Consider the following 26,294-nt stretch of genomic DNA (forward strand, 5'->3'; position numbering starts at 1 on the left):
AGTGATGTATACTTCCTTTAAGTGCCTTGATAATAAACATTATTTGATTAAGAAAACCCCGGAACCTGAAGTGGTTAGGCAAGACATAGGCTGTATTGCCTTCATTGCGTGACTGTTCAGTAAGGGCCGATGCTCAGCCTTCCTCCTATGGATGAGCTTGTTCTCTGATGTTGATTAGGGAGGATCAATGATATGCAAATACTTCAGTGTTTATGCAAATATGTTAATATTTTATGCAAATATATGCTGCTTTAAAATGGACAACCCAGGTTTAAATGGATTGGTCAAATTTCAAGCTGCATATATTTGCATAAAAATGTACATGAATTTACATAAACATAAACTCGGAAGCATTTGAAAACCTTGATCATCCCTAATGTTGATGTGATCTTGCACTCTGTTAGGGCTGGTGCACACCTAAAAGCGCTAGCGTAATCGCACACGCGAAGCCTTTTTGGAAGTGCTTTTCTAAGCAATTTTAGGCATGTGCCTAGCGATTTTCTTGTTATGCCTAGTTATCTTTTGGAGCGTTTTGGTGTAGCTATTTTTTTTATTTTTTTGTACAGTAGATTTGCAAATGTAAAGCTTTTGTGTGTAAAAAAAAAAAAAAAAAAAAAAAAAAAACTTGGAAAATCGACCTGTTCTAGTCTAGGGTATTTTCGTGCGATTTTCCACTTTCCTATACTTAAAAGGGTTCTCTGGGGGGGGGGGGGCGGCGGGGGGGGGTGGTTGAAAATACCAACAGACACTTACCTCTGGCTTCTACCGCCCCCCTGCAGCTGTACTGCCCCACGCGGTCCTCCAACGATCTGCCATTCCCCACCGCCGATCCCGGTCTGATGTTTTTCTAACAAGACAAATAGTGCTCGCTCCTATCGGTAGCTTACTGCGCAGGCGCAGTACAAAGTTTTCTTGTACCGTGCCTGCGCAGTAAGCTCCCGATGACTAGTGTGGGAGCGAGCATGCGTGTGGCCACGGCCGCGCAGCCGCTGTTGGTTGAGATGCCGCGTTAGACTGGAACTGGCGGCGGGGAACGGCTGATTGTTCGAGGACGGCGTGGGACATTACAGCTGCCAGGAGAGGCCCCAGGTAAGTGTCTGTTTATATTTTCAACCCCCAGAGAACCCCTTTAATATTGAGGCTGAATCACCTCAGAAATGCTGAAGGACCTGCGTTTGTGTTTTAGAAAAAATGTGGAAAAGCGCTCAGAAGCGCTCTTGGTGTGCACCAGCCCTTACATTGCATTATAGCCAATGTGCTGTTCCTGAGTTTATCTTCCTCCTCAGGTCATCATTCGGGACGGGGAACTGCTGTGTGGCGTCTTGGACAAGGCTCACTATGGAAGCTCATCCTTCGGACTGGTGCACTGCTGCTATGAGCTGTATGGTGGGGAAACCAGCGGAAAACTGCTCACCTGCTTGGCACGTCTCTTCACCGCCTACCTGCAGCTCTACCGCGGCTTCACCATGGGTGAGTGGCAAAGTCAACCCCTCTTAAGGGAACTGAGCACCATTTTTAGCCCCCAGGGCATCTCAATAGCACATTAAAAATGCATGCTTATTAATAAAAAAAAACCCTTCCCTTTTACTTCCTCTTTTCACATTTAAATGTTAAGCAGATGCTTTTATTACCCTACTTCCGCAGACTGCAGGGCCTACCCAACCACAGAAATTTCAGGCAGGTAAGGACTGATGTAATTTATTTTATTGCACGTGATAGCAGATAGCAAACAAAAGCTTTCATCAGTGGGAGGGGGGGAACTGGTGAAAGGATACTGTGCTTCAAAGAGTTTAAAGAAGTCACACATCCTATCTTCACACCTGCCCCTGGGTAAATAAGGGCAGTTGGAAGAGGACCCCCCTCCCCTTCTAATAGCTATAAGAGCTGCCATGTTCTCCCCCTAACATTGCAGCTTCAATATTTATTAGAAACCATGAGAAACTGAAGGAAAAAAATGGTGCTTTAAAGGGAACCAGAGGCCCCAGAAAAAAGCTATTTTACATACCTGGGGCTTCCTCCAGCCCCATACGCACGGATCGCTCCCACGCCGCCGTCCTCCGCTTCCTGTATCCGGCGGTACCGGGTCCCATAGTTTCGGCCAGTTGGCGGCAGGACGCGGACGGCGGTGAGGGAGCAATCCGTGCGTATGGGGCTGGAAGAAGCCCCAGGTATGTATAAAAGATTTTTCTGTTTTTAAAGAGAGTTCCTCTCTGGTTCCCTTTAAGCTGGCCATACACTTATAGATTATCACCCAGACTGACTGATTTCTCTCTTAAAGTAATTGATTCCTATAACACACAGTCCATTGTTTTAAAATTGGCCCTAGCAGGGCACTGTTATTAACCCTGTACAGAGTGGTAGACTAATAGTTACAGGCAGCACCCAACCATCTAGATGCGACGTACTATTGGTCGTTGTCCCTCTGTCTCCAGGAACAGCAAGCAGAAACTCCAAGAGAAGAGACCCAGCACCGTCTTCAAGTGTATTATAAGCTCCTTTATTTATTTAAAGCATCAGAAAGACAAAAAAGGGCAAGTCTGTGCGACGTTTCGAGAGGCGACCCCTCTCTTTCTCAAGCTGACAAGCCCTCTGAATACATGAAACACAATCAGCCTTAAATAGTCCTTACTCCACTTGGGAGCCAATCAGACTGGTCTGGACGCCCTGTCATCAACCAATTAGGTTAAGTTCCTGCTTGTAGGCCCTCCCATCTGGAGGAGGACCTGATGGGGAACTACATCTATTTATACACTCCACTCATTTTAAAATGGCCACTGGAGGGCCGACCAATGAGGGTAGAGCATGTTCTGAATAGAAAAAACGTCATTCAACCGTCACGCGGAAATCCGCATTGAAAATCCGCATGTGGTTAAATTCAATGCGTATGTGTAAAAACGTACGCGTAAAGAACATGTTCCAATCCAATTACCACGCGGAAATCCGCATTGGAGGTCCGCATATGGTTAAAGTCAACGCGTATGCGTACAAACGTACGCGTAAAAACCCGGAAGCAAAAATCGTCTAAGGCCCGGTTCACACTTGCGGTGGCCCTCCGGAATCGCCGTGCCGGAGCCGCACCGCCTGCAGAACGGACGGAACGGACGCACGGCATAGCAATTAAAGCCTATGCGTCCGTTCACATGGGTCCGTTCTGCAGAACCGGAGCCGGACCGGATCCGGGCCGGATCCGGACTCCGGCCTCCGTTCCAACATGCGCTATTTTTTCATCCGGCCCCTCCGGCAGCCGTATCCGGGGCGGAGCCGGACTGCACCATCCGGCCAATACAAACAAATGGGAACCGGAGGCCGCACAACACACTGGCTGAGAAATCCGGATGTTCTACCCCACTTCCTATGCGGATTTTTGCGGCAATATTGGCTGGGGACACATGGGCAAGCATTTTGGAGTGGAGCAGCACGAGCTGGAGGTGTTGGCAGGATGTTGGCAGCATGTCGGAGGTGGAGGTGAGTGCTAAACAGCAGAGGGCCTGATTCCACAGGTCCCCCTTCTGCTGACCTCCCAGACCCCAACATTTTTTTTTTTTTTTTTTTACGTTAACTTTGCCAAACGGATCCGGATCGCATCCTGATAAGACCTAGACGTTTCAATCCAATCGCCTATACCGGTTTTGCAGTAAACTTATCTTTTCAGATTAAAAAGTGTACATGCTCCTAACCCTAATAGGAATGAGTATCAACAATATATAATAAAAGATATCTGAAAAAAGGAAAAAAGTGACAAAACTAACGCTAGGTGTCTGGCGGCCACCCACAGCGGCGGCCAGACACTGAACATCGCAACAAAGACAATAATCACATCTCACCCTCCCAGACTGGCGTCCGCCTCAATAGCGGCGGCCAGTCTGGGCCGGCGAGAACAAAAATTACCAATTCTGTCCCGACTGGCGGCCAGTCGGGAAAGAAACAGGCAAAAAATCAAAAAGATATTTTGAAGGCCAACCCGGACTGGCGGCCACATACCAGCGGTGGCCAGTCCAGGAGAGCCAACAAATCAACATAATCAAAAAATAAGAAATAATAATACATTTCTCTATAAACCCCCCTCCCCCCCGACCGGCGGCCACCAAATGTGGCCGCCGGTCGGGAAGGGTCGGGGAAAAAAGAAGAAACAGAACCAACCCAAAGAGAAGACTCCAGGCGTCCAGACCAAAAAACAATCAGCAAGACATCTATCTATAAACACATGGACCCAACTCGCACTCCCGGTTAAGACCCCCTGGACCAAGGGCATCCAGCTTCCTAATCCAAAACAACTCCCGTCTCAATAATAATTTGACCCTATCACCCCCCCTGCGTGGCGGGGGGACAGAGTCAATTACCTGGACCCTCAACTGTCTAACATTATGGCGACAGGCAGAAAAATGGCTAGCAACCGCTTGTTCAGATGTGCCTGAGCGGATAGCTGACTTATGCGCCGAGATGCGCATTTTAAGTATCTGTGTGGTCATCCCCACATAAATCAATCCGCAAGGGCAACGAAGAAGATATACAACATATGCAGAGTCACATGTGTAATAACCATTGATTGAAAAGCGTTTCCCTGTAGTGGGGTGTGTAAAAGTATCTCCTTTAACAATGGAATTACACATATGGCACGACAAACAGGGAAAAGTCCCTTTTCTTGTAGTAGTTAAATTAGCAGTCCGAGAGCCAATATCTGCCCTCACCAAAGTGTAACCAACTGTAGGAGCCCGTCTATATGACATACCGTATTTTTCGGAATATAAGACGCACCGGAGTATAAGACGCACCTACTTTTTGAGGAAGGAAATTAAGAAAAAAAAAAAAAAAAAAAGATTGAGCCAAAAAGTGTACTAAAACACATTATATTCCCACACTAACAAAATGCATACTGCACACTGGACTTAGTGTCCAGAACTTCTCTCCCCTCCCCCACACTAACAAAATGCATACTGCACACTGGACTTATAGTGTCCATAACCTCCCTCCCCCAATTCACACATTGAGGTACAGTGTGAAACAGCTAACATAGTGTATCCACCTTGATTACCCAATATACAGTACACTTGGGGAAGCAATCACTCAGTATGCTCCTCAGTACTGTACTATTAATATGCCCCTCAGTGCCCATTCATTTATCACAGACAGTAAGGTACAGTAGTTCTGTACCTGTCTTTTCTCACTCATGGAGCTGTCGCTGCAAGTGTGATGTGGCTCAGTATGATGTAGTGGGGGACGGGAGAATGTTAAGCACGAGCCTGTAAAGTAGAAAAGCATTGGAGAGGGCGGAGCTTCAGTACTCTCAGCATCCAATAGGTGGCAGAGAATGGAGCCGTGCATGGAGACCCGGGCTGTTTGACAAGTGGAACCGGGCACCGATCGCTTCATGGAGCCGAGCCATGTGCTGCAAGCAGACGACACACACCAGTTCTGCTGGAGCCCGGTACGGATCCCCCGCGAGAAACTGATGAAAGAGCCCTGCAAGGAGACCACCCAGACAGCTCTGCCGCTCACAGCCCCGCAGCGATCCCCCCCTGGAAGTGATCACATCACGGAGCCCTGCAAGGAGACCACCCAGACAGCTCTGCCGCTCACAGCCCCGCAGCGATCCCCCCCTGGAAGTGATCACATCACGGAGCCCTGCAAGGAGACCACCCAGACAGCTCTGCCGCTCACAGCCCCGCAGCGATCCCCCCCTGGAAGTGATCACATCACGGAGCCCTGCAAGGAGACCACCCAGACAGCTCTGCCGCTCACAGCCCCGCAGCGATCCCCCCCTGGAAGTGATCACATCACGGAGCCCTGCAAGGAGACCACCCAGACAGCTCTGCCGCTCACAGCCCCGCAGCGATCCCCCCCTGGAAGTGATCACATCACGGAGCCCTGCAAGGAGACCACCCAGACAGCTCTGCCGCTCACAGCCCCGCAGCGATCCCCCCCTGGAAGTGATCACATCACGGAGCCCTGCAAGGAGACCACCCAGACAGCTCTGCCGCTCACAGCCCCGCAGCGATCCCCCCCTGGAAGTGATCACATCACGGAGCCCTGCAAGGAGACCACCCAGACAGCTCTGCCGCTCACAGCCCCGCAGCGATCCCCCCCTGGAAGTGATCACATCACGGAGCCCTGCAAGGAGACCACCCAGACAGCTCTGCCGCTCACAGCCCCGCAGCGATCCCCCCCTGGAAGTGATCACATCACGGAGCCCTGCAAGGAGACCACCCAGACAGCTCTGCCGCTCACAGCCCCGCAGCGATCCCCGCCTGGAAGTGATCACATCACGGAGCCCTGCAAGGAGACCACCCAGACAGCTCTGCCGCTCACAGCCCCGCAGCGATCCCCCCCTGGAAGTGATCACATCACGGAGCCCTGCAAGGAGACCACCCAGACAGCTCTGCCGCTCACAGCCCCGCAGCGATCCCCCCCTGGAAGTGATCACATCACGGAGCCCTGCAAGGAGACCACCCAGACAGCTCTGCCGCTCACAGCCCCGCAGCGATCCCCGCCTGGAAGTGATCACATCACGGAGCCCTGCAAGGAGACCACCCAGACAGCTCTGCCGCTCACAGCCCCGCAGCGATCCCCCCCTGGAAGTGATCACATCACGGAGCCCTGCAAGGAGACCACCCAGACAGCTCTGCCGCTCACAGCCCCGCAGCGATCCCCCCCTGGAAGTGATCACATCACGGAGCCCTGCAAGGAGACCACCCAGACAGCTCTGCCGCTCACAGCCCCGCAGCGATCCCCCCCTGGAAGTGATCACATCACGGAGCCCTGCAAGGAGACCACCCAGACAGCTCTGCCGCTCACAGCCCCGCAGCGATCCCCCCCCTGGAAGTGATCACATCACGGAGCCCTGCAAGGAGACCACCCAGACAGCTCTGCCGCTCACAGCCCCGCAGCGATCCCCGCCTGGAAGTGATCACATCACGGAGCCCTGCAAGGAGACCACCCAGACAGCTCTGCCGCTCACAGCCCCGCATCGATCCCCGCCTGGAAGTGATCACATCACGGAGCCCTGCAAGGAGACCACCCAGACAGCTCTGCCGCTCACAGCCCCGCAGCGATCCCCCCCTGGAAGTGATCACATCACGGAGCCCTGCAAGGAGACCACCCAGACAGCTCTGCCGCTCACAGCCCCGCAGCGATCCCCGCCTGGAAGTGATCACATCACGGAGCCCTGCAAGGAGACCACCCATACATTTCCCTTACGTACACTTGTAGTACTCATTCTAGATCCTACCTGGATACGGTGGTCACGAAAGTTGGAGGAAAATTGACCAACGATCTATTTAGGAAATCTACTGAAAGAAATGCATTACTCCATTATAGGAGTTTCCATCCTTCTCATATTGCTAATAATATTCCAAAAAAACAATTTGAACGTGTAAATAGAATAGTGTCTGATGCCACATTGAGAGATACACGTCTGAAAGAAATGGTCAATAGATTTGTTCAAAGAGATTATCCTCTAGATTTGTGTAATCCTTTTAGTCGATCCTCCTCAATTAAAAGACCACGCTCCAGACAGATCGATCGGATTCCTCTTGTTACTACCTTCTCAACCAATTCCAAACAGATTGAGAAAATTGTTAGACAACATTGTCCTTTATTAAAACAAGGCTTTCCACAGGTTAGGGAATTTCAGGAATATCCACTTATGTCATATAGACGGGCTCCTACAGTTGGTGACACTTTGGTGAGGGCAGATATTGGCCCTCGGACTGCTAATTTAACTACTACAAGAAAAGGGACTTTTCCCTGTTTGTCGTGTCATATGTGTAATTCCATTGTTAAAGGAGATACTTTTACACACCCTACTACAGGGAAACGCTTTTCAAACAATGGTTATTACACATGTGACTCTGCATATGTTGTATATCTTCTTCGTTGCCCTTGCGGATTGATTTATGTGGGGATGACCACACAGATACTTAAAATGCGCATCTCCGTGCATAAGTCAGCTATCCGCTCAGGCACATCTGAACAAGCGGTTGCTAGCCATTTTTCTGCCTGTCGCCATAATGTTAGACAGTTGAGGGTCCAGGTAATTGACTCTGTCCCCCCGCCACGCAGGGGGGGTGATGGGGTCAAATTATTATTGAGACGGGAGTTGTTTTGGATTAGGAAGCTGGATGCCCTTGGTCCAGGGGGTCTTAACCGGGAGTGCGAGTTGGGTCCATGTGTTTATAGATAGATGTCTTGCTGATTGTTTTTTGGTCTGGACGCCTGGAGTCTTCTCTTTGGGTTGGTTCTGTTTCTTCTTTTTTCCCCGACCCTTCCCGACCGGCGGCCACATTTGGTGGCCGCCGGTCGGGGGGGAGAGGGGTTTATAAAGAAATGTATTATCATTATTTCTTATTTTTTGATTATGTTGATTTGTTGGCTCTCCTGGACTGGCCACCGCTGGTATGTGGCCGCCAGTCCGGGTTGGCCTTCAAAATATCTTTTTGATTTTTTGCCTGTTTCTTTACCGACTGGCCGCCAGGGATGGACGCCAGTCGGGACAGAATTGGTAATTTTTGTTCTCGCCGGCCCAGACTGGCCGCCGCTATTGAGGCGGACGCCAGTCTGGGAGGGTGAGATGTGATTATTGTCTTTGTTGCGATGTTCGGTGTCTGGCCGCCGCTGTGGGTAGCCGCCAGACACCTAGCGTTAGTTTTGTCACTTTTTTAATTTTTTCAGATTTCTTTTATTATATATTTTGTTGATACTCATTCCTATTAGGGTTAGGAGCATGTACACTTTTTAATCTGAAAAGATAAGTTTAATGCGTAACCGGTATAGGCGATTGGATTGAAACGTCTGTCTTAGACGATTTTTGCTTCCGGGTTTTTACGTTTGTACGCATACGCATTGACTTTAACCATATACGGATCTCCAATGTGGATTTCCGCGTGGTAATTGGATTGGAACATGTTCTTTACGCGTACGTTTTTACACATACGCATTGAATTTAACCACATGCGGATTTTCAATGCGGATTTCCGCGTGACGGTTGAATGACGTTTTTTCTATTCAGAACATGCTCTACCCTCATTGGTCGGCCCTCCAGTGGCCATTTTAAAATGATTGGAGTGTATAAATAGATGTAGTTCCCCATCAGGTCCTCCACCAGATGGGAGGGCCTACAAGCAGGAACTTAACCTAATTGGTTGATGACAGGGCGTCCAGACCATTCTGATTGGCTCCCTAGTGGAGTAAGGACTATTTAAGGCTGATTGTGTTTCATGTATTCAGAGGGCTTGTCAGCTTGAGAAAGAGAGTCGCCTCTCGAAACGTCGCACAGACTTGCCCTTTTTGTCTTTCTGATGCTTTAAATAAATAAAAGAGCTTATAATACACTTGAAGACGGTGCTGGGTCTCTTCTCTTGGAGTTCCTGTACAGAGTGGTGCGATCCATTTTACACCCAATTCCGAACGTATCGACTGCTGCATTTTTCCAGTGTTAGTGATTAGGTTAAATGAATTGGGAGTGCAGTCAAATGCTGTTTTATGCAATTTGCTTTGCGTTCTCCCATTTGAAAAAACTTCCAGTGCCTTTTTTTTCCTCATCTGGAACCGTAATCGCACCCATTATCACTGCAAAACATGCGTTCGTATACTGGTGAAAATTGCATTTGCACTGCGATGTCAAATTTTTTAGCGTTGCAGGGCCCTTAGTCCGACAGAACTAGCTGTAATACGCCCAGTGTGAACATATGGTAGAAATATAATTGCATCAACTTGGGATGCGATTATGTTGTCTGTTGCGACGGAATGCAGCGGACGCAGTGGGAAAGTTCCTTAACCATGAACAGCAATGATAAAAAAAACAAAAACCTTTTTTTGGTAGAGGGTTGACTGTGGCAGCCAGATGATTTCCCCCAGTACAGGTTTCCTTTATGAGTTGTTTATCACCTGACTTGCAGATGTGCTGAAGAAGAAAAAGCCTTCCTTAAAATCCCTTTATTCCAACTGGGTAGATGCAGTGGGGTGACGGACCTGACTGCTGTTTTGTAAGTTACACTTGCTTTATCAGAGGTTTTAGCCTCCGATGAAGCAATTGTAACTTGCGAAACAGCTGTCAATCGCTGTCACCCACTGCTGTGAATCACTAACTGTATCTGCCTAGCTGGAATAAGGCCTTTGTGGAAGCCGTGCTTCACTCTTTACCCTCTTCAGTGCCATTGAACTTTCAAGAGAACACTCTTAGTTCCCTACACCAGCTGCTCCTTTCCCTGCTGCATACTGGTGCCAGTTACTGCCGATTCTCATGTACTTTCTGACTTGCAGATGTGGAGGACATTCTGGTGCGACCTTATGCTGACGTCCGGAGACAGAAGATTGTGGAGCAGTCTACACACTGCGGTGGACATGTAAGTAAGATGTTTTCTGCAGTGGGTTTCTTTAAATTAGTTATTAGAGGACCGTTATTTTATAGTGCTGACAATCAGGCTGTGTGTAGGAAGTGTAGATCTCTCTGGATTGGGCGACTATGCCACAAGCAAATACACATGCAGCTCCGTGAGGTGACTGAGTAAACAGCAGGGCTAGAGATATTACGGGGCTCCTGTTTGTTTTGGGTAGGGGGACTGCGCAGCAGATGCGTATAAAGCCCATCTCTATGCACAGTTGTTAAGCAATTTATCCTAAATGCTACTTTTTTGTGTGTGTGAAGCGAAGCATCTGCAGCTTAAACTCTTGTCTTGAAGTTTTAATCACATGAACAGGAGCTGCTGCTGCCAGGATTGCATCATTCCCAGGGCCGGATTTTAGCCAAGGCCATGTAGGCCATGGCCTAGGGCACCACAGGAACAAGGGCAGCAGGCTATACTGGGAAGGGGGGTCACCTGGCTACCTATACTGGAGGGAAGGGGGATCATCAAGGGATCTGTAGGGAAAGGAAGGGAGTTATCTGGCTTCTTATACTAGAGGGAAAGGGGGGAGAGGGTCATCAGGCTACCTATACTGGAGGGTGGGAGGGGTCATCAGGCTGGATGTGGAGGGGGAAGGTTATCTTGCTACATATACTAGAGTTAATGGGGAAGGGTCATCCAGCTGCCTTTTACTAGAGGGAAAGGTTATCTGGCTACCTATACTGAAGGGGGGGGGGGGGGGGGGGCGGCTGCTGACAGTGGGATTGGGCAGTAAAGAGTACAAATCCGGCCCTGATTATTCCTCTGTTAGGCTCCCTGCACACTGCAAATCCGTTTTCCGTTTCTGTTTCCAATATTCAATTCTGATTTTCCCTGAATACATTCAACAGAAAAACGAATCAGAAAAACCAGCATGCAGTAAAGATAAAAAATCGGAATCGGATGTAAAAACCGATTAAAAAGCGGAATCTGAATCGGAAATGCATGCAGTGTGCAAGAGGCCTTAAGACTGCAAGGGGGGAAGGCACAGATGGAGTCTGTCTTTGGGAAGATGTAGCCAGTGTCCAGTGTTTTAGCTCCTATTAAAAAACAATAGGAGCTAAAAAGACAAGCTAAACAACAAATAATTTTGATTGTAGTATCGATTGAAAACACTTCATCTAGTGATGACTGAATAGTGTTTGGTCAGCTGTAGTCTGGTTATCATAGGACCAGTCATGTGCTATCCCGGCTACTGATGACTTTCGGTGTACTTTGGGACCAACACTCCAGAGTTATAAAAATGGAATATGTATTTTGCTTACGCTGAACGCCGCTCCTTTCTGGAAAAAGGTCAATGGCTGCCTTGGAAGATAAATCCATTGTGTGTCATCATCCTGTGTTTTTCCTCATTCATAATCCTCCCAGAGACATTTGTCCATGCAGCAGCTGTGCTTAGTCACACTGTCTGAAGATTTTTCCGACTCCAGTGTTCTTGAAGGTGACTTAGGTTTCCTTTCAGCTCAAATATGCAGATGGCAAAAACTTAAGCAAGCTCACAATATATTGCATTTGGCACGGCTAAATCTCAAGAGGATACAAGAAGAGGGGGTTCATCTACTTACTAATCGAAGTCTATAAACACCCAGATCAACTGCTTAAAGTGGACCTGAACTCTTGCACAGGACAGAAGGAAAACAGAGAAATGCACCCTGTGTGTATTTAGAGAGGAGAGCCTGTCTAATTCCCCCTCATCTGTGACTAATCACTGGTGTAATTTGATCTCTCAGCAGTATTCACTGGGTGTCTGGGCAGAGCAGCTAATTTGTAGACACAGGGGGCTTTATTCACAAAGCATTACCGCATTCATTAATGATGAAAACAGCTGATTTTACTGATCACCTTCACACTTTACAATTCACTACACCTATTACTGCACTAAAAATTACAGTCCCCGACTAGTGAGGTAAATAACCGATTTGTACGGTAATTGCCTCAAATGTCAAGAAATTGCAATTCACAGAGATTTCCGCATTCGGTTTACCGGGCAAAAGTGTTCGGTATTTTTCTCCAGCTCACAGCAGCTGATAACTCGCTCTCCCCCTGCTGTCTCTGTGCGGTAACTTGACAGACGGCCTTTGGGGAAGAGCTAGGCAGCCAATAGGGAGAGCCACACAGCCTGCTGCTCACCCTGATTTGAAGTGAAGGGGTATCTGATGAGACTTTCACTGTATCAGAGCAGAGGAAGGTGACTTTTGAGGGCTTCTTTGCATCCCTTTAGATGTGAAAATCTTTATTGCCTACAGAAGAGCTCCCCCTGGTGGCTGCAGCACATCTAAAGGGATGACTGGGATGCACAAGACAGAAAACCTCTGAGTGACATGCGCAACTTAAGGCCTGCACGCTGCCCTGCTACACGCTGGTCAGTGACACTTACCGAGCAGGGTGTGAATTGAGGCATGTTTGTTTGATAAATTCCCGAACTTGCCTCAATCGCAAAATCTTTAGTGAATTTGGAAAAAAATGTAAAATGCCAAATGAGGTACAAATTGATTTGACCAAACTGCCCTTTGTGAATAGAGCCCAGGATGTTAGCCCTATGTCTGCTTCCATGAAAGCAGGGAGTAGACACACTGCAGATTTATTGCAGATTTGTATCAGCTGTAACAAAGAAATGGGTTTCTGTTGCTTATCTTTTTAGAGCGTAGAGGAAGTTCTGGTCTACTTTAAAGTGCAGCCAAGAGGCAGTTTGTAGCCAGCTGACATTAGGTGGAGTTTTCAGAGAAGTGTCAGCAGTTCAGCATCCTGTGGGAAGGAGACCTTAGTTTTGAAGTCATGACAAGGGCGTGACAGTTGTGGAACATGCTTTTTCAGGAGAGATCAGCCAAACTGTGCAGCTTCCCGACTAGGTTGTCATCTGTAAACAATTGTTCAGACATTGCATAAGAGTGCAAGCTGGGCTGAGGACACCTGAATGGCGCTGATCAATACTCCATTGTGAAGGAAGCCTAACGTCCTGGCATGTCCCAGGCTGTCTGTCACTTCAAATCTCTGAGCACCCAGCTCATATCCTGTTAAAGTGTTCCTTTCAGGAGAAACATGGAGAACCACGGTTTTGGCCTCTTCCTGAACATGCTACTTACTGTGCTGTCGTGCTGATACATTTCTGTAAAGGTACTGCGTGTAGATCAGAAAAGCGAGAGCATATGAGCTTTCCCTCTTGCACGTAAGACTTCTCACAAGTGTCACCTCTGCTTTGGAACTCTCTCCTGCAGCTTGTCCGTCATGCTCCACACCTGGAAATTTGCAAACACACCCTTAAGACGCACCTCTTCAGACAAGCTTATAATTTTGTTATAGTTAGAATTTGAGGCTCGCTGCTATACCTTAATTACGTCTCCACCCCTAATGTGTCCACCCCACTACCCTCTAGAACAGGCATTTTCAACCAGGGTTCCCTGGAACCCCAGGGTTCCTTGAGTACTCTGCAGGGGTTCCTTGGCATTTTCCTCCACCGTGGAGGAAGTATAATAGAGCACATTATAATAGGTGGTACTTTATCAAGAAGTACTACAATGGGGGGGTCAGGAGACAGTATAATGAGTGGCAATGCAATAGGGGGTAGTGAAATAAACATCCAAACATACTTTTAAAGACCATGCCTCCTCCAAAATAGATACAGGGGTTCCTCGAGATCAAAAAATTGTTTGCAGGGGCTACTTGAGATCCGAAAGTTATTTGCAGGGTTCCTCCAGGGTAGAAAGGTTGAGAAAGGCTGCTCTAGATTGTAAGGTCTCCGCCCATAGTGTCTCCACCCCACTACCCTCTCTACATTGTAAGGTCTCCAACCGTAGTGCCTCCGCCCCACTATCCTCTAGATTGTAAGGTCTCCGCCCCACTACCCTCTCTACATTGTAAGGTCTCCAACCGTAGTGCCTCCACCCCACTATCCTCTAGATTGTAAGGTCTCCACCCGTAGTGTCTCCACCCCACTACCCTCTCTACATTGTAAGGTCTCCAACCGTAGTGCCTTCGCCCCACTATCCTCTAGATTGTAAGGTCTCCGCCCCACTACCCTCTCTACATTGTAAGGTCTCCAACCGTAGTGCCTCCACCCCACTATCCTCTACATTGTAAGGTTTCCACCCATAGTGTCTCCACCCCACTACCCTCTCTACATTGTAAGGTCTCCAACCGTAGTGCCTCCACCCCACTATCCTCTAGATTGTAAGGTCTCCGCCCCACTACCCTCTCTACATTGTAAGGTCTCCAACCGTAGTGCCTCCACCCCACTATCCTCTAGATTGTAAGGTCTCCACCCCACTACCCTCTCTACATTGTAAGGTCTCGAACCGTAGTGCCTCCACCCCACTACCCTCTAGATTGTAAGGTCTCCACCCATAGTGTCTCCACCCCACTATCCTCTCTAGATTGTAAGGTCTCCACCCATAGTGTCTCCACCCTACTACCCTTCAGATTGTAAGGTCTCCACCCATTGTATCTCCACCCAACTATCCTCTAGATTGTAAGGTCTCCACCCTACTACCCTTTAGATTGCAAGGTCTCCACCCCACTATCCTCTCTAGATCGTAAGGTCTCTACCCATAGTTTCTCCACCCCACTATCCTCTAGATTGTAAGGTCTCCGCCCATAGTGGCTCCACCCCACTATCCTCTCTACATTGCAAGCTTGCAAGGGTGGCAGACGAGTGATATATTTCTGTGCTGCAGACATACAATAACAGCATTATGTCTGCCCAAATAAGGCTTGGATGAGACTGATATACATTTTTGTATGAATTACAAGTTAAAATTATTCTACATACCTTGACCACCATTTAGATCTTTACATTTACATTAACGAGCTATTAGATAATACGATGTGGTGTAGTGGATAGCACTCTCTCCTTGAAACGCTGAGTCCTTGGTTCAAATCTCAGACAGGACTATCTGCATGGAGTTTGTATGTTCTCCCCGTGGCACTCTGGTTTCCTCCGGTCATTCCGGTTTCCTCTCACATTCCAAAAATGTACAGAAAGGTTACCTGGCTTCCCCATGAATTGGCCCTAGACAATGGAGGTATGAGTATGGCAGGGATTAGATTGTGAGCTCCTCTGAGAGATGGTTAGTTACAAGGCTATATACTCTGTAATGCACTGCCAAAGATGTTGGCGCTATATAAATACAAAAAGGTATGCATTAGTACGTCGCTGGTGAGTTGGGCACTGGGTGAGCCGAATAACTGCTCACCCTGCTGCCCCTCAAATTCCCGGCAGCATTAAAGAGAACCTTAAAGGATACCCAAAGTGACATGTGACATGATGAGATAGACATGTATATGTACAGTGCCTAGCACACAAATAACTAGGCTGTGTTCCTTTTTTTTCTTTCTCTGTTTGAAAGAGTTAAATATCGGGTATGTAAGTGGCTGACTCAGACAGGAAGTGACTACATTGTGACCCTCACTGATAAGAAATTCCAACTATAAAACACTTTCTTAGCAGAAAATTGCTCCTGAGAGCAAAAAGAGATAAAAAGGGTAATTTCTTATCAGTGATGGTCATACGGTAGTCACTTCCAGTCTGAGTCAGGACTGAGTCAGCCACTTACATACCTGATATTTAACCATTTCAGGCAGAGAAAGAAAAAAAGGAACACAGCATAGTAATTTGTGTGCTAGGCACTGTATATACACATGTCTATCTCATCATGTCACATGTCACTTCGGGTATCCTTTAACTGAGAGGGATATGGATATTTCCTTTTAAACAATACCAGTTGCTTGGCAGTCCTGTTGATCTTATTGACCAAAGTAGTGGCTGAATCACACACCTAAAACAAGCATGCAGCTAATCCAATCTGAGCACCTGATCTGCATGCTTGTTGAGGGGCTGTGGCTAAAAGCATTAGAGACACAGGATCAGCAGGAGAGTCAGGAAACTAGTATTATTTTAAGAGTAAAAATCCATATCCTTCTTAGTTTAGGTTCCCTTTAAATACTATTCCGAGTCCGAGGGAGAAGTAATTTCCGGAGCCCTGAATTACCCTTACGCGGCCTGCACACTATAACATTACTGTTATAGGAGCACCCAGCTTTGAGCGCCGAAACCACCTGCTTTGATACTAAATACCAATACTACGGTCCTGAATACATGAATATGTAATTAGGTTAGCTTGCTACTGGCTAACTCTTCTTGGGGATATTTTGTTTAGGTAAAAGTCTACCATAAATTAGGATTAATTGGACACATACAGGCAGGCTCATAATTTACAGACTGCCTCCTTTATCTACAGGAAGGCACCGAGTATCACAGCTTTACATTTTATTCTCACAGAAAACCTCTTGCGTTTACTGATGGCTAACATGGTACAATACTCTACTGCTACTACAGAAAATCTTTGTAATGTGTGAAGAGAACCTGTGTGTGTTTTTTTTAGAGTACCTGTACAGGAAATGTGACATGTGACCTACAAGCGGCCATCTTGTTTTCGCACACCATTTATTTTGCTTCATTCTAAATCCAGTAGTTCCAGCCTTCCCACATGCACACATCTCCATGGTGAGGCTTTTCTTCATAAGGAATGTTAACCCGTTAGAAGCTTTGAAGAAATTATCTCATTTGAGATGGCAAAACCCATTGTGCTGTAAATTCGTGCATTGGTTTGATGTCTCTCTGCTAGTAGAGGATATAGAAACTGAAAGCAGAAGTCCTCTGTCTCACACTGCCCTCTAGTGACAAGTGGCCATAGATACAAATTACAGCACTACTAATTAGTAGGAAGAAAATGTAACAAAATAGGAAATGCAAAATGTGCTAAAATACATTTGGCCTGTAGCACTTGCAAGCCTTCAAATAAAATGGCTGCTAAAGGGTTAAGGATTACTGCATCAGAAAAAAAGGAATCTGAAAGAGTTCCACGTGATGACCTCATTATTCATCTGGAACGTGTTATGAGGGATGGATAATTCACCATGATAGTTAAAGTGAATTCTGTCCATGATAAACAAGGGTGCCGCTTTCTGTGGAGAGCCATGGCGCTATAGCACATTTATAGTGTTGTGTAAGGGTCTACTGTTATAATTACTGCGTCTAACAATGTTTGCATGATGACTCTGGTCTTTCTCTAGGCTGTCAGAGCAGCTTTCAACCTCTCACAGATGGCGTCAGATGAAGAGGCCCGCGGAAAATGGCAGGACGCCCATCTAAATAAGGACCAGAGGGACTTCAACATGGTCGATCTCAAATACAAGGAGGAAGTGAATCAGTTTAACAATGATATAAATAAGGTTATTATTATTTTTGTCAGTATATGACAGATTCACACTGATACTGTGTCTGTGTGTACAGACCTCACTGTGGTCAGTGGTCTTATATGTGTGTGTGTGTGTGTGTGTGTGTGCGTGCGTGCGTGCGTGCGTGCGTGCGTGCTCTGACGCCTGCCATACACTAGCAGACTTTCTCCCAACGTGCCCAAAAGAAAGATTCCTCTCTGATCGACATCTGATCAGAGAGAAATAGATGAATAGATTTTAGCATGATTGAATAGCATCGCCAATGCCGCCGCTTCCTCAGAATCAGTGAAGAATAATTTATTTACAAAAGTGTGTGTGTGTGTGTTGATTTATGTCAGTAATTCAACTTAAAAGCTGGCCACTAACGGTCCAATTTCTAGCGAAAAATCGTTAGAGCGATCAAAAATTCTGATCAGACGAAAAATCGTTCACTACACCATCAACTAACCAATCATTGCTTCCTATCTATCACGACCACCAAGAAAATTCAAATTTTCGTTTGAAAAAAATGTCGCCCGAATGAATTTTCGTCGCTCGTTCATAATCGATTGTGTCGACCAGTGGAGGTTATTTAAAACCGATCCGATCAGAATTTCAGATCGCTCGAACGATTTTTCGCTAGAAATTGGACCGTTAGTGGCCACCTAAAGAGACTCCGTAACAAAAATTGCATCCTGTTTTTTATCATCCTACAAGTTCCAAAAGCTATTCTAATGTGTTATGGCTAACTGCAGCACTTTATACTATCACTATCTCTGTAATAAATCAATGTATCTTTCCCCTGTCAGACTTGTCAGCCTGTGTCTGGAAGGCTGCCAAGTTCTTCAGTGTTGTGGTTCTGCTATGCACTCCCCCCTCAGGGGGGAAAGAAACACACAAATGATCTCTTGAGATTCAAAAGGAAGGCTGTATACAGCCTGCTTGTGTATGGATGTATTTTCTATGTGTGGACATGCTGTACATCAACCTACTTCCTGTTTTGGTGGCCATTTTGTTTGTTTATAAACAAACTTTTTAAAACTGTTTTTAACCACTTTTAATGCGGCGGGGAGCGGTGAAATTGTGACAGAGGGGAATAGGAGATGTCCCCTAACACACTGGTATGTTTACTTTTGTGCGATTTTAACAATACAGATTCTCTTTAAGAAAAAAACATTAGCAGCAGAGACACAAGTCTAATATTGTTTCCAGTAAATGAAGAGCTAAGAAACTCCAGTTGTTGTTTATGCAAATTAGCCATTGACCTCTACGACTTTCAAAGTCACAGAGAACTCTGCCAGACACTTGAGATAATAAGCTTTAAAGAGACTCTGTAACATTAAAAAGATCCCCTGGGGGGTACTCACCTCGGGTGGGGGAAGCCTCCGGATCCTAATGAGGCTTCCCACGCCGTCCTCTGTCCCACGGGGGTCTCGCGCAGCCCTCCGAACAGCCGGTGACTGTGCCGACTGTCAGTTCAATATTTACCTTTGCTGGCTCCAGCGGGGGCGCTGTGGCGACTTTCGGCACGGAAATAGACGGAAATACCAGATCTCCGTCGGGTCCGCTCTACTGCGCAGGCGCCGGAAACTTGCGCCTGCGCAGTAGAGCAGACCCGACGGCGATCGGGTATTTCCGCCTACTTCGGCGCCGACAGCCGTCAGAGCGCCTGCGCAGGAGCCAGGAAGGTAAATATTACGTCACCGCTGCACGGAGGGCTGCAGCGAGACCCCTGACGGATGGAGGACGGCGTGGGAAGCCTCATTAGGATCCGGAGGCTTCCCCCACTCGAGGTGAGTACCCCCCAGGGGCCGTTTTGTCGTTACAGTTCCTCTTTAAAAGACGGCCTCAATTCACTAAGATCATGCTGGAGATAAGGCAAGAGAAAACTTACCTCCACACAGTGAGAGAGTTATCTTATGTCTGCATTCCTTAAGTTACCTCCTCTATAGTTAATTTACCTCCTCTGTAGTTATTTTCACACGCAGTTAATGAACAGCCTGTCTTTAACTCTGGAGTTATTTTAAGGATTGGAGAGTTAACCTCCCTGGCGGTTTATTTATTTTGCCAGGGAGGCTGAAATGGGGTTTTTTTTAAATAAAAAAAAAAATATTTCATGCAGCCAACTGAAAGTTGGCTGCATGAAAGCCCACTAGAGGGCGCTCCTGATCCGTACTTTCGATCGCCTCCGGCAATTGAAAGTAACAAGATAGGCCGCAATGAGCGGCCTATCTTGTTTCGCTTTCCTCGTCGTCATGGCGACGAGCGGAGTGACGTCATGGACGTCAGTCGACGTCCTGACGTCAGAGCCGCCCGATCCAGCCCCTAGCGCCGGCCGGAACTGTTTGTTCCGGCTGCGCTGGGCTCGGGCGGCTGGGGGGACCCTCTTTCGCCGCTGCACGCGGCGGATCGCCGCGGAGCGGCGGCGATCGGGCAGCACACGCGGCTGGCAAAGTGCCGGCTGCGTGTGCTGCTTTTTGCAGAATGCAAATCGGCCCAGCAGGGCCTGAGCGGCGACCTCCGGCGGCATACCCCGAGCTCAGCTCGGGATTACCGCCAAGGAGGTTAACTTAAAGACAGAAGAGTTAACTTTAGGTTTGCCTAAGGTAAAATGTTTCCTGAATACTACATGCCTTATCACCATGGTAACAACTCTAGAAACGTTATTAAAGACAGGAGATAAGCTTAGTGAATTGAGGCCAATGTATCTTTTTTTTTGCCTCTGCAGGGAAGATTTTCCAGAGCAGGCTAGTGAACTTTTAAACCCATTTAGAATGCTGAGTAGTGTCTAAACTGCAAATATTAGAGAATGATGCAATGTTATAAAAAACACTATATAACTGAAAATAAAAATATTAGAATATTTTCTTTGCTACTAAAATTCTAGTTATCCGTTATTTTAGTTATTAAAGTTATTCTAGTTATAAAAATTCTAAATTATCCGTATTACACAACTAATTCATTATATCATATTTTCTTTTTTCGCTTGGTCTGAAAGCCAACATTTCTACTTTGCTTTAACCTCCCCGGCGTTCTATTGAGATCGCCAGGGAGGCTGCGGGAGGGTTTTTTTCAATTAAAAAAAAACTATTTCATAGCCCACTAGAGGGCGCTCCGGAGGCGTTCTTCCGATCGCCTCCGGCGCCCAGAACAAACAAGGAAGGCCGCAATGAGCAGCCTTTCTTGTTTGGCTTTCCTCGTCGCCATGGCGACGAGCGGAGTGACGTCATGGACGTCAGCCGACGTCCTGACGTCAGCCGGCTCCGATCCAGCCCTTAGCGCTGGCCGGAACTGATTGGTCCGGCTGCGCAGGGCTCGGGCGGCTGGGGGGACCCTCTTTCGCCGCTGCTCGCGGCGGATCGCCGCAGAGCGGCGGCGATCAGGCAGCACACGCGGCTGGCAAAGTGCCGGCTGCGTGTGCTGCTTTTTATTTGAAGCAAATCGGCCCAGCAGGGCCTGAGCGGCAGCCTCCGGCGGTGATGGACGAGCTGAGCTCGTCCATACCGCTCAGGAGGTTAAAAGATTCCTCACAGCTTGAAAGCTCCTATCCCAGAATTTTTTTTTAAGCAGAACATCACTGAAATGGTTAAACATAACACTTTGTCCTGCTATTCAGCTTCAAATCTGCATCCAAACTGGAGATAACAGTATCTTTGTTCGCATTCTAATGTTGATACATGTGTGTAAACACATTGTACTAAGTGTAAAGGAGCTCTCTGTGATGCTCTCTGTACTTCAAGCACACAAACAGCTCAGAACAGCTAATTAGAAGATGTTAATACATAATAAAAAGCAGTTTGAATAAAATGCAATGGCAGGTTTCAGGGCAAGATAAACTACACTTTGGAAACTTGTAATTTGTAAACAGACAATAGTACTACTTGCACAAAAGCAAATATGAGAACTGTATGAGTGATAAAAAGTATGAAAACACATTTTTATTGAAAGTTATGTTGGAGTTTCAGACCTCTTTAAAAGGTAAAACTAATATATGAAATATACTCATTACATGCACAGCAAGATATTTCAAGCCTTTATTTGGTATCATTTTGATTATTATGGCTCACAGCTTATAAGAATCCCAAAATCTAAATCTCAGACCTTTAGAATATTGTGAAAAAGTTCAATATTCTAGGCTCAAAGTGTCCGACCCTAATCAGCTAATTCATCCAAAACACCTGCAAAGGGTTAGTGAGCCTTTAAACCAGGGGTCCCCAAACTTTTTCGGGCAAGGGCAGAGGTCAACATACTTCAGACTGCTGGGGGGCCGGAACATACATAAAATTATGTTGAAAAAACATTACATTGAATCTAGGTATTGATTGCCCCCAATCATGCCTGGAGAAGAACTCCCAGCAGCAGCCATTCAGTCATGTGGCACCCGAAGAACGTCTTTGTAAACCAGACAGTGAAGCATACCCAGGTGACAATCCGCCGTCCAGTTGGACAGCAGTGTCACCTGATGAACCTGATTGGAAGCCATTAAATGACTGCTTGCTGGCTTTTACAGTATGTGGATGGGTGGTGCCAGCACTGCTATTCTATATGCGGGCCACTGATATTTAAAGGTGCAGTAGGCCACATCTATAAGCAGGGCAGCCATCAGGGGGGACAACTGACACTGCAGTGAGGGGCCCAGGGCTTCTGGGCCCCCCCCCAAAGTGCTGGAAGGGCCGCATGTGCTGGCTGCGGGCCGGTGGCTCACTAACCAGCACACCGCGTTCAAGCACTGAGAGAAGAGTGATATCAGCACTTGAACGTGGGGAGCAGATGAGTGAGCTCTCTACAGCAGACTTTCTATAATGGGACACCACCTATATTTGGCTACAGGATACCTATACTGAGCCACCACCTATGCCTAGCTACCTATACTGGGGCACCAACTATACCTGGATACCTATACTGGAGGCACCTATATCTGGCTAGAGCAGGGGGACGAGCTGAGACAGAAGGGGACAAGAGTCAACACAGGGGGACAAAAGAGGCACAGGGAGAAAAGAGGGGGACAAAAGAGAACGGATAAAGGATAAGAACTGACCTACAAGTCCCTATCTCATTTGTCATCCTTCGATACAAATGTAACTTCTAGTTTGCTGTAAGCACATTCATGGAATAGAGCAGGGGTCCCCAACCTTTTTGAGCCCGGGGCCCACTATACCGACCAAAATTTTCTCCGGGGCCTGGCGCGCGGGGAGGAGGGGGGGGGGGGCGTGGCTAGTGGCGGCGGCAGTTAGCCCAGTATAGCAAGTATAGTTACCATAGTATAGCAAGTACAGTTAGCCCAGTGTAGCTAGTACAGTTAGCCCAGTATAGCAAGTACAGTTAGCCCAGTGTAGCTAGTACAGTTAGCCCAGTATAGCAAGTACAGTTAGCCCAGTGTAGCTAGTACAGTTAGCCCAGTGTAGCAAGTACAGTTAGCCCAGTATAGCAAGTACAGTTAGCTCAGTGTAGCTAGTACAGTTAGCCCAGTGTAGCAAGTACAGTTACCACACTATAGCAAGTACAGTTAGCCCAGTATAGCAAGTATAGTTAGCTCAGTGTAGCTAGTACAGTTAGCCCAGTATAGCAAGTACAGTTAGCTCAGTGTAGCTAGTACAGTTAGCCCAGTGTAGCTAGTACAGTTAGCCCAGTGTAGCTAGTACAGTTAGCCCAGTGTAGCTAGTACAGTTAGCCCAGTGTAGCTAGTACAGTTAGCCCAGTATAGCCAGTAGGCACCCCAGTAAAACTGCCCCAGTGTAGGTAGGAGAGGTGCCCTTCAAACCATTTGGCCCTCAACTTAGACTTTAGAATTTGTCCCCTTATATGATTGAATTTGACACCCCTGCTCCAGCTCCATCCAATGGGTCTAAGCACACTGTGGCCATAAAAGGCTGAAACAGGACGAACACTCTTTCTATACCTAAAACTGTTATCGGATTGCCCTTTCTGTTTACAAATGAGGATTTTTGTTTACAGCCACCACTGCCTATCATGGACTTGACTCTTCTTCTTTACCCTCTACATATGTGTATGTAACCCTTTTATCTTTCCCTCGCTTGGTGCGACTGTTGAATGGAGGTTTCTAGGCTTCGCTGTGAATTGTCAGAGTGCACTGGTATAACAGGGCTCCTCTCTGTCTCATGTCCTATAGGTATGCATGCCTCTTGGTCTTCACAGACGCTTTCCAGAGAATAATCTGCAGCTGATGGTTCAGTCTGGAGCTAAAGGATCCACAGTGAATACCATGCAGGTAACGTTCCTATCTCCTTTAGTTTGTTTCTTCCTAAAGCTTAATTCAGTAAATCAATCTAGGTGATAACTAGTAAGTGCAAATTCTTGTATGATTTACTACCGTATATACTCGAGAACAAGTTGACCACTTATACAAGTCGATTCCAATATTCAACCCTCTTAAGATGGAATTTTTTTATTGACTCAAGTATAAGTCTTCCCCGCAAAGTTAATAGCTGCATTTGGGGACCAGGAGGGGTTAATGACTGAACTGCAAACAGTATTGAAGACATTATCCCTTCCTGTCCCTTAAAGGAATACTGTAGGGGGGTCGGGGGAAAATGAGTTGAACTTACCCGGGGCTTCTAATGGTCCCCCACAGACATCCTGTGCCCGCGCGGCCACTCGCTGATGCTCCGGCCCCGCCTCCGGTTCACTTCTGGAATTTCAGACTTTAAAGTCTGAAAACCACTGCGCTTGCTTTGCCGTGTCCTCTCTCCCGCTGATGTCACCAGGAGCGTACTGCACAGGCCCAGTATGGTCTGTGCCTGCGCAGTACGCTCCTGGTGACATCAGCGGGAGCGAGGACACGGCAACGCAGGCGCAGAGTTGTCAAACTTTAAAGTCTGAAATTCCAGAAGTGAATCGGAGGTGGGGTCGGAGCATCGGTGAGTGACCCAACGATTTACTCTGCTTCATTTAATGTTCTCAGTCAGCAGTCAGGTTGGCTGCAAGTCTGTTACAAGCAAACTGCTCACCCTGAGCCAGTCAGCTGTCCGCCATTCCTCCGCAGTCAGGAAAGCAGTGCCACCTCTGCTGTGCAAGTCAAATGAAATGCTGCTTTCCTGCCTCCCCCCTCCTCACTCACTGTCAGACTTCTCACACAGCACAACAAGCTGCTTTTCCCCAATGATGACCTCTTCACCTCGCTTGCTCTCCTCTCGCTTCTCCTCCTCCTCTGAGTGCATGCTTTAAGTGTAAACACACAGTACAAACATGCCACCCCATGATCTCTGCACCTAATGCAAGTGTTTTACCTTGCTTCATGAGAGAACCGGTCCTGATCTTGGAAAAAAAAGTGAATTGAATGAATAAAGATCTGCTCTGTTGATCTGAATTTTCAATCACTGAATTGTTGGCATGCTAATGGCGTGACATGTTCTGTCTTACAGATTTCCTGCCTGTTGGGTCAGATTGAGCTAGAAGGTCGACGACCACCACTGATGCCTTCTGGGAAATCATTGCCTTGCTTCCAGCCCTACGACTTTGCACCACGATCTGGAGGCTTTGTGACAGGCCGCTTCCTCACTGGCATCAAACCTCCGGTACGTTGTTGTTTAGGTTTCTATCATTCTTCAAACATATTAAAATGGTCTGAAAGTCAGCATTTCTACTTTGCTCTAACAGATTCCTCACAGCTTGAAAGCTACTATCCCAGAATTATTTTTTTTTAGCAGAACATCACTGAAATGGTTAAACAAAAGCACTTTGTCCTGCTATTCAGCTTCAATCCGCATCCAAACTGTAGATAACACACACACACACACACACACACACACACACTCTCACTCACTCACTCACTCACACTCACACTTCAGAATAGCTCATTTGAAGATGTTAATATATAATAGGAAGCAGTTTGATTAAAATGCAATGGCAGCTTTCAGGGCTCGTTTCCACTAACGCGAATCTGCATGCGTCCAACGCATGCAGATTCGCACATGTAATGCAAGTGAATGGACCTGTTTCCACTGTAGCGTTTGCGTGGTGCGTTTTTATGAGCGGTGAAAAAACGCACAAAAGAGCCAACGAATTCGCCTGCTAGTGGAATGCATGCGAATCGCCACTAATGTATTTAATAGGGAAATCGCATGCGTTTTTTTACGCGTTATTTTACGCGATTACGCATGTGATTCCGCATAGGAACCAATGTAAATTAACACAGGCAGTGACATGGTTAAAAACGCACATAGCCTAACCTATGCGAAATCGCATGCGTAATCGCGTAAAATAACGCGTAAAAAAACGCACCTGCATGCGATTTCTTCTGCGGTGGAATCCAGGCGATTCCGCACCGCTACAGTGGAATCGAGCCCTCAGGGTACGATAAACTACACTTTGGAAACTTGTAATTTGTAAACAGACAATATTACTTGTGCACAAAAGCAAATATGATAACTGCATGAGTAATAAAAAGTAGGGAAACACATTTTTATTGAACTTTTATGTTGGAGTTTCAGACCACTTTAATGCCAGTGGGTATGGTTTTTCTAACAACAGAAGTGAAGACTTCTGTTGTTAGCTGTCGTGAAAAGGGGCAGCTGTGGTCATGTGACCTTATGTTTCCCAAAGAGTTAAACTGCTTACAAACTCTTGTAGAGCGAGAGAGTAACGAAACCATAGGATAAATAGATCACAAGGGTTTATTGCCAGTGTGTCCATTGACAATCGCTGGCTCACAATACACACAGTGTATTCCCGTCCCGCGCACGT

At 47.0% G+C, this 26,294-nt stretch overlaps 1 protein-coding gene and 1 long non-coding RNA gene across 2 annotated transcripts in view; one reads left to right on the top strand and one right to left on the bottom strand.

Moving 5' to 3' along the window:
• Positions 1–26,294, top strand: part of POLR1A (RNA polymerase I subunit A) — a 190,202-nt gene that overhangs the window by 48,843 nt on the left and 115,065 nt on the right. The window contains exons 16-20 of the mRNA XM_068275444.1: positions 1,287–1,470; positions 10,258–10,340; positions 17,448–17,606; positions 23,722–23,820; positions 24,974–25,126. Coding sequence (XP_068131545.1) covers positions 1,287–1,470; positions 10,258–10,340; positions 17,448–17,606; positions 23,722–23,820; positions 24,974–25,126 — 678 coding nt within the window. The remainder of the gene's footprint in view (positions 1–1,286; positions 1,471–10,257; positions 10,341–17,447; positions 17,607–23,721; positions 23,821–24,973; positions 25,127–26,294) is intronic.
• Positions 1–26,294, bottom strand: part of LOC137563248 (uncharacterized) — a 56,615-nt gene that overhangs the window by 21,142 nt on the left and 9,179 nt on the right. Inside the window, exons 2-3 of the long non-coding RNA XR_011030301.1 lie at positions 15,145–15,384; positions 13,463–13,615 (exon numbers count right to left, since the gene is read on the bottom strand). This is a non-coding gene — a long non-coding RNA (uncharacterized lncRNA). The remainder of the gene's footprint in view (positions 1–13,462; positions 13,616–15,144; positions 15,385–26,294) is intronic.

Source organism: Hyperolius riggenbachi, chromosome 1 (assembly GCF_040937935.1).
Source record: "Hyperolius riggenbachi isolate aHypRig1 chromosome 1, aHypRig1.pri, whole genome shotgun sequence".
Classification (NCBI taxonomy): Eukaryota; Metazoa; Chordata; class Amphibia; order Anura; family Hyperoliidae; genus Hyperolius; species Hyperolius riggenbachi.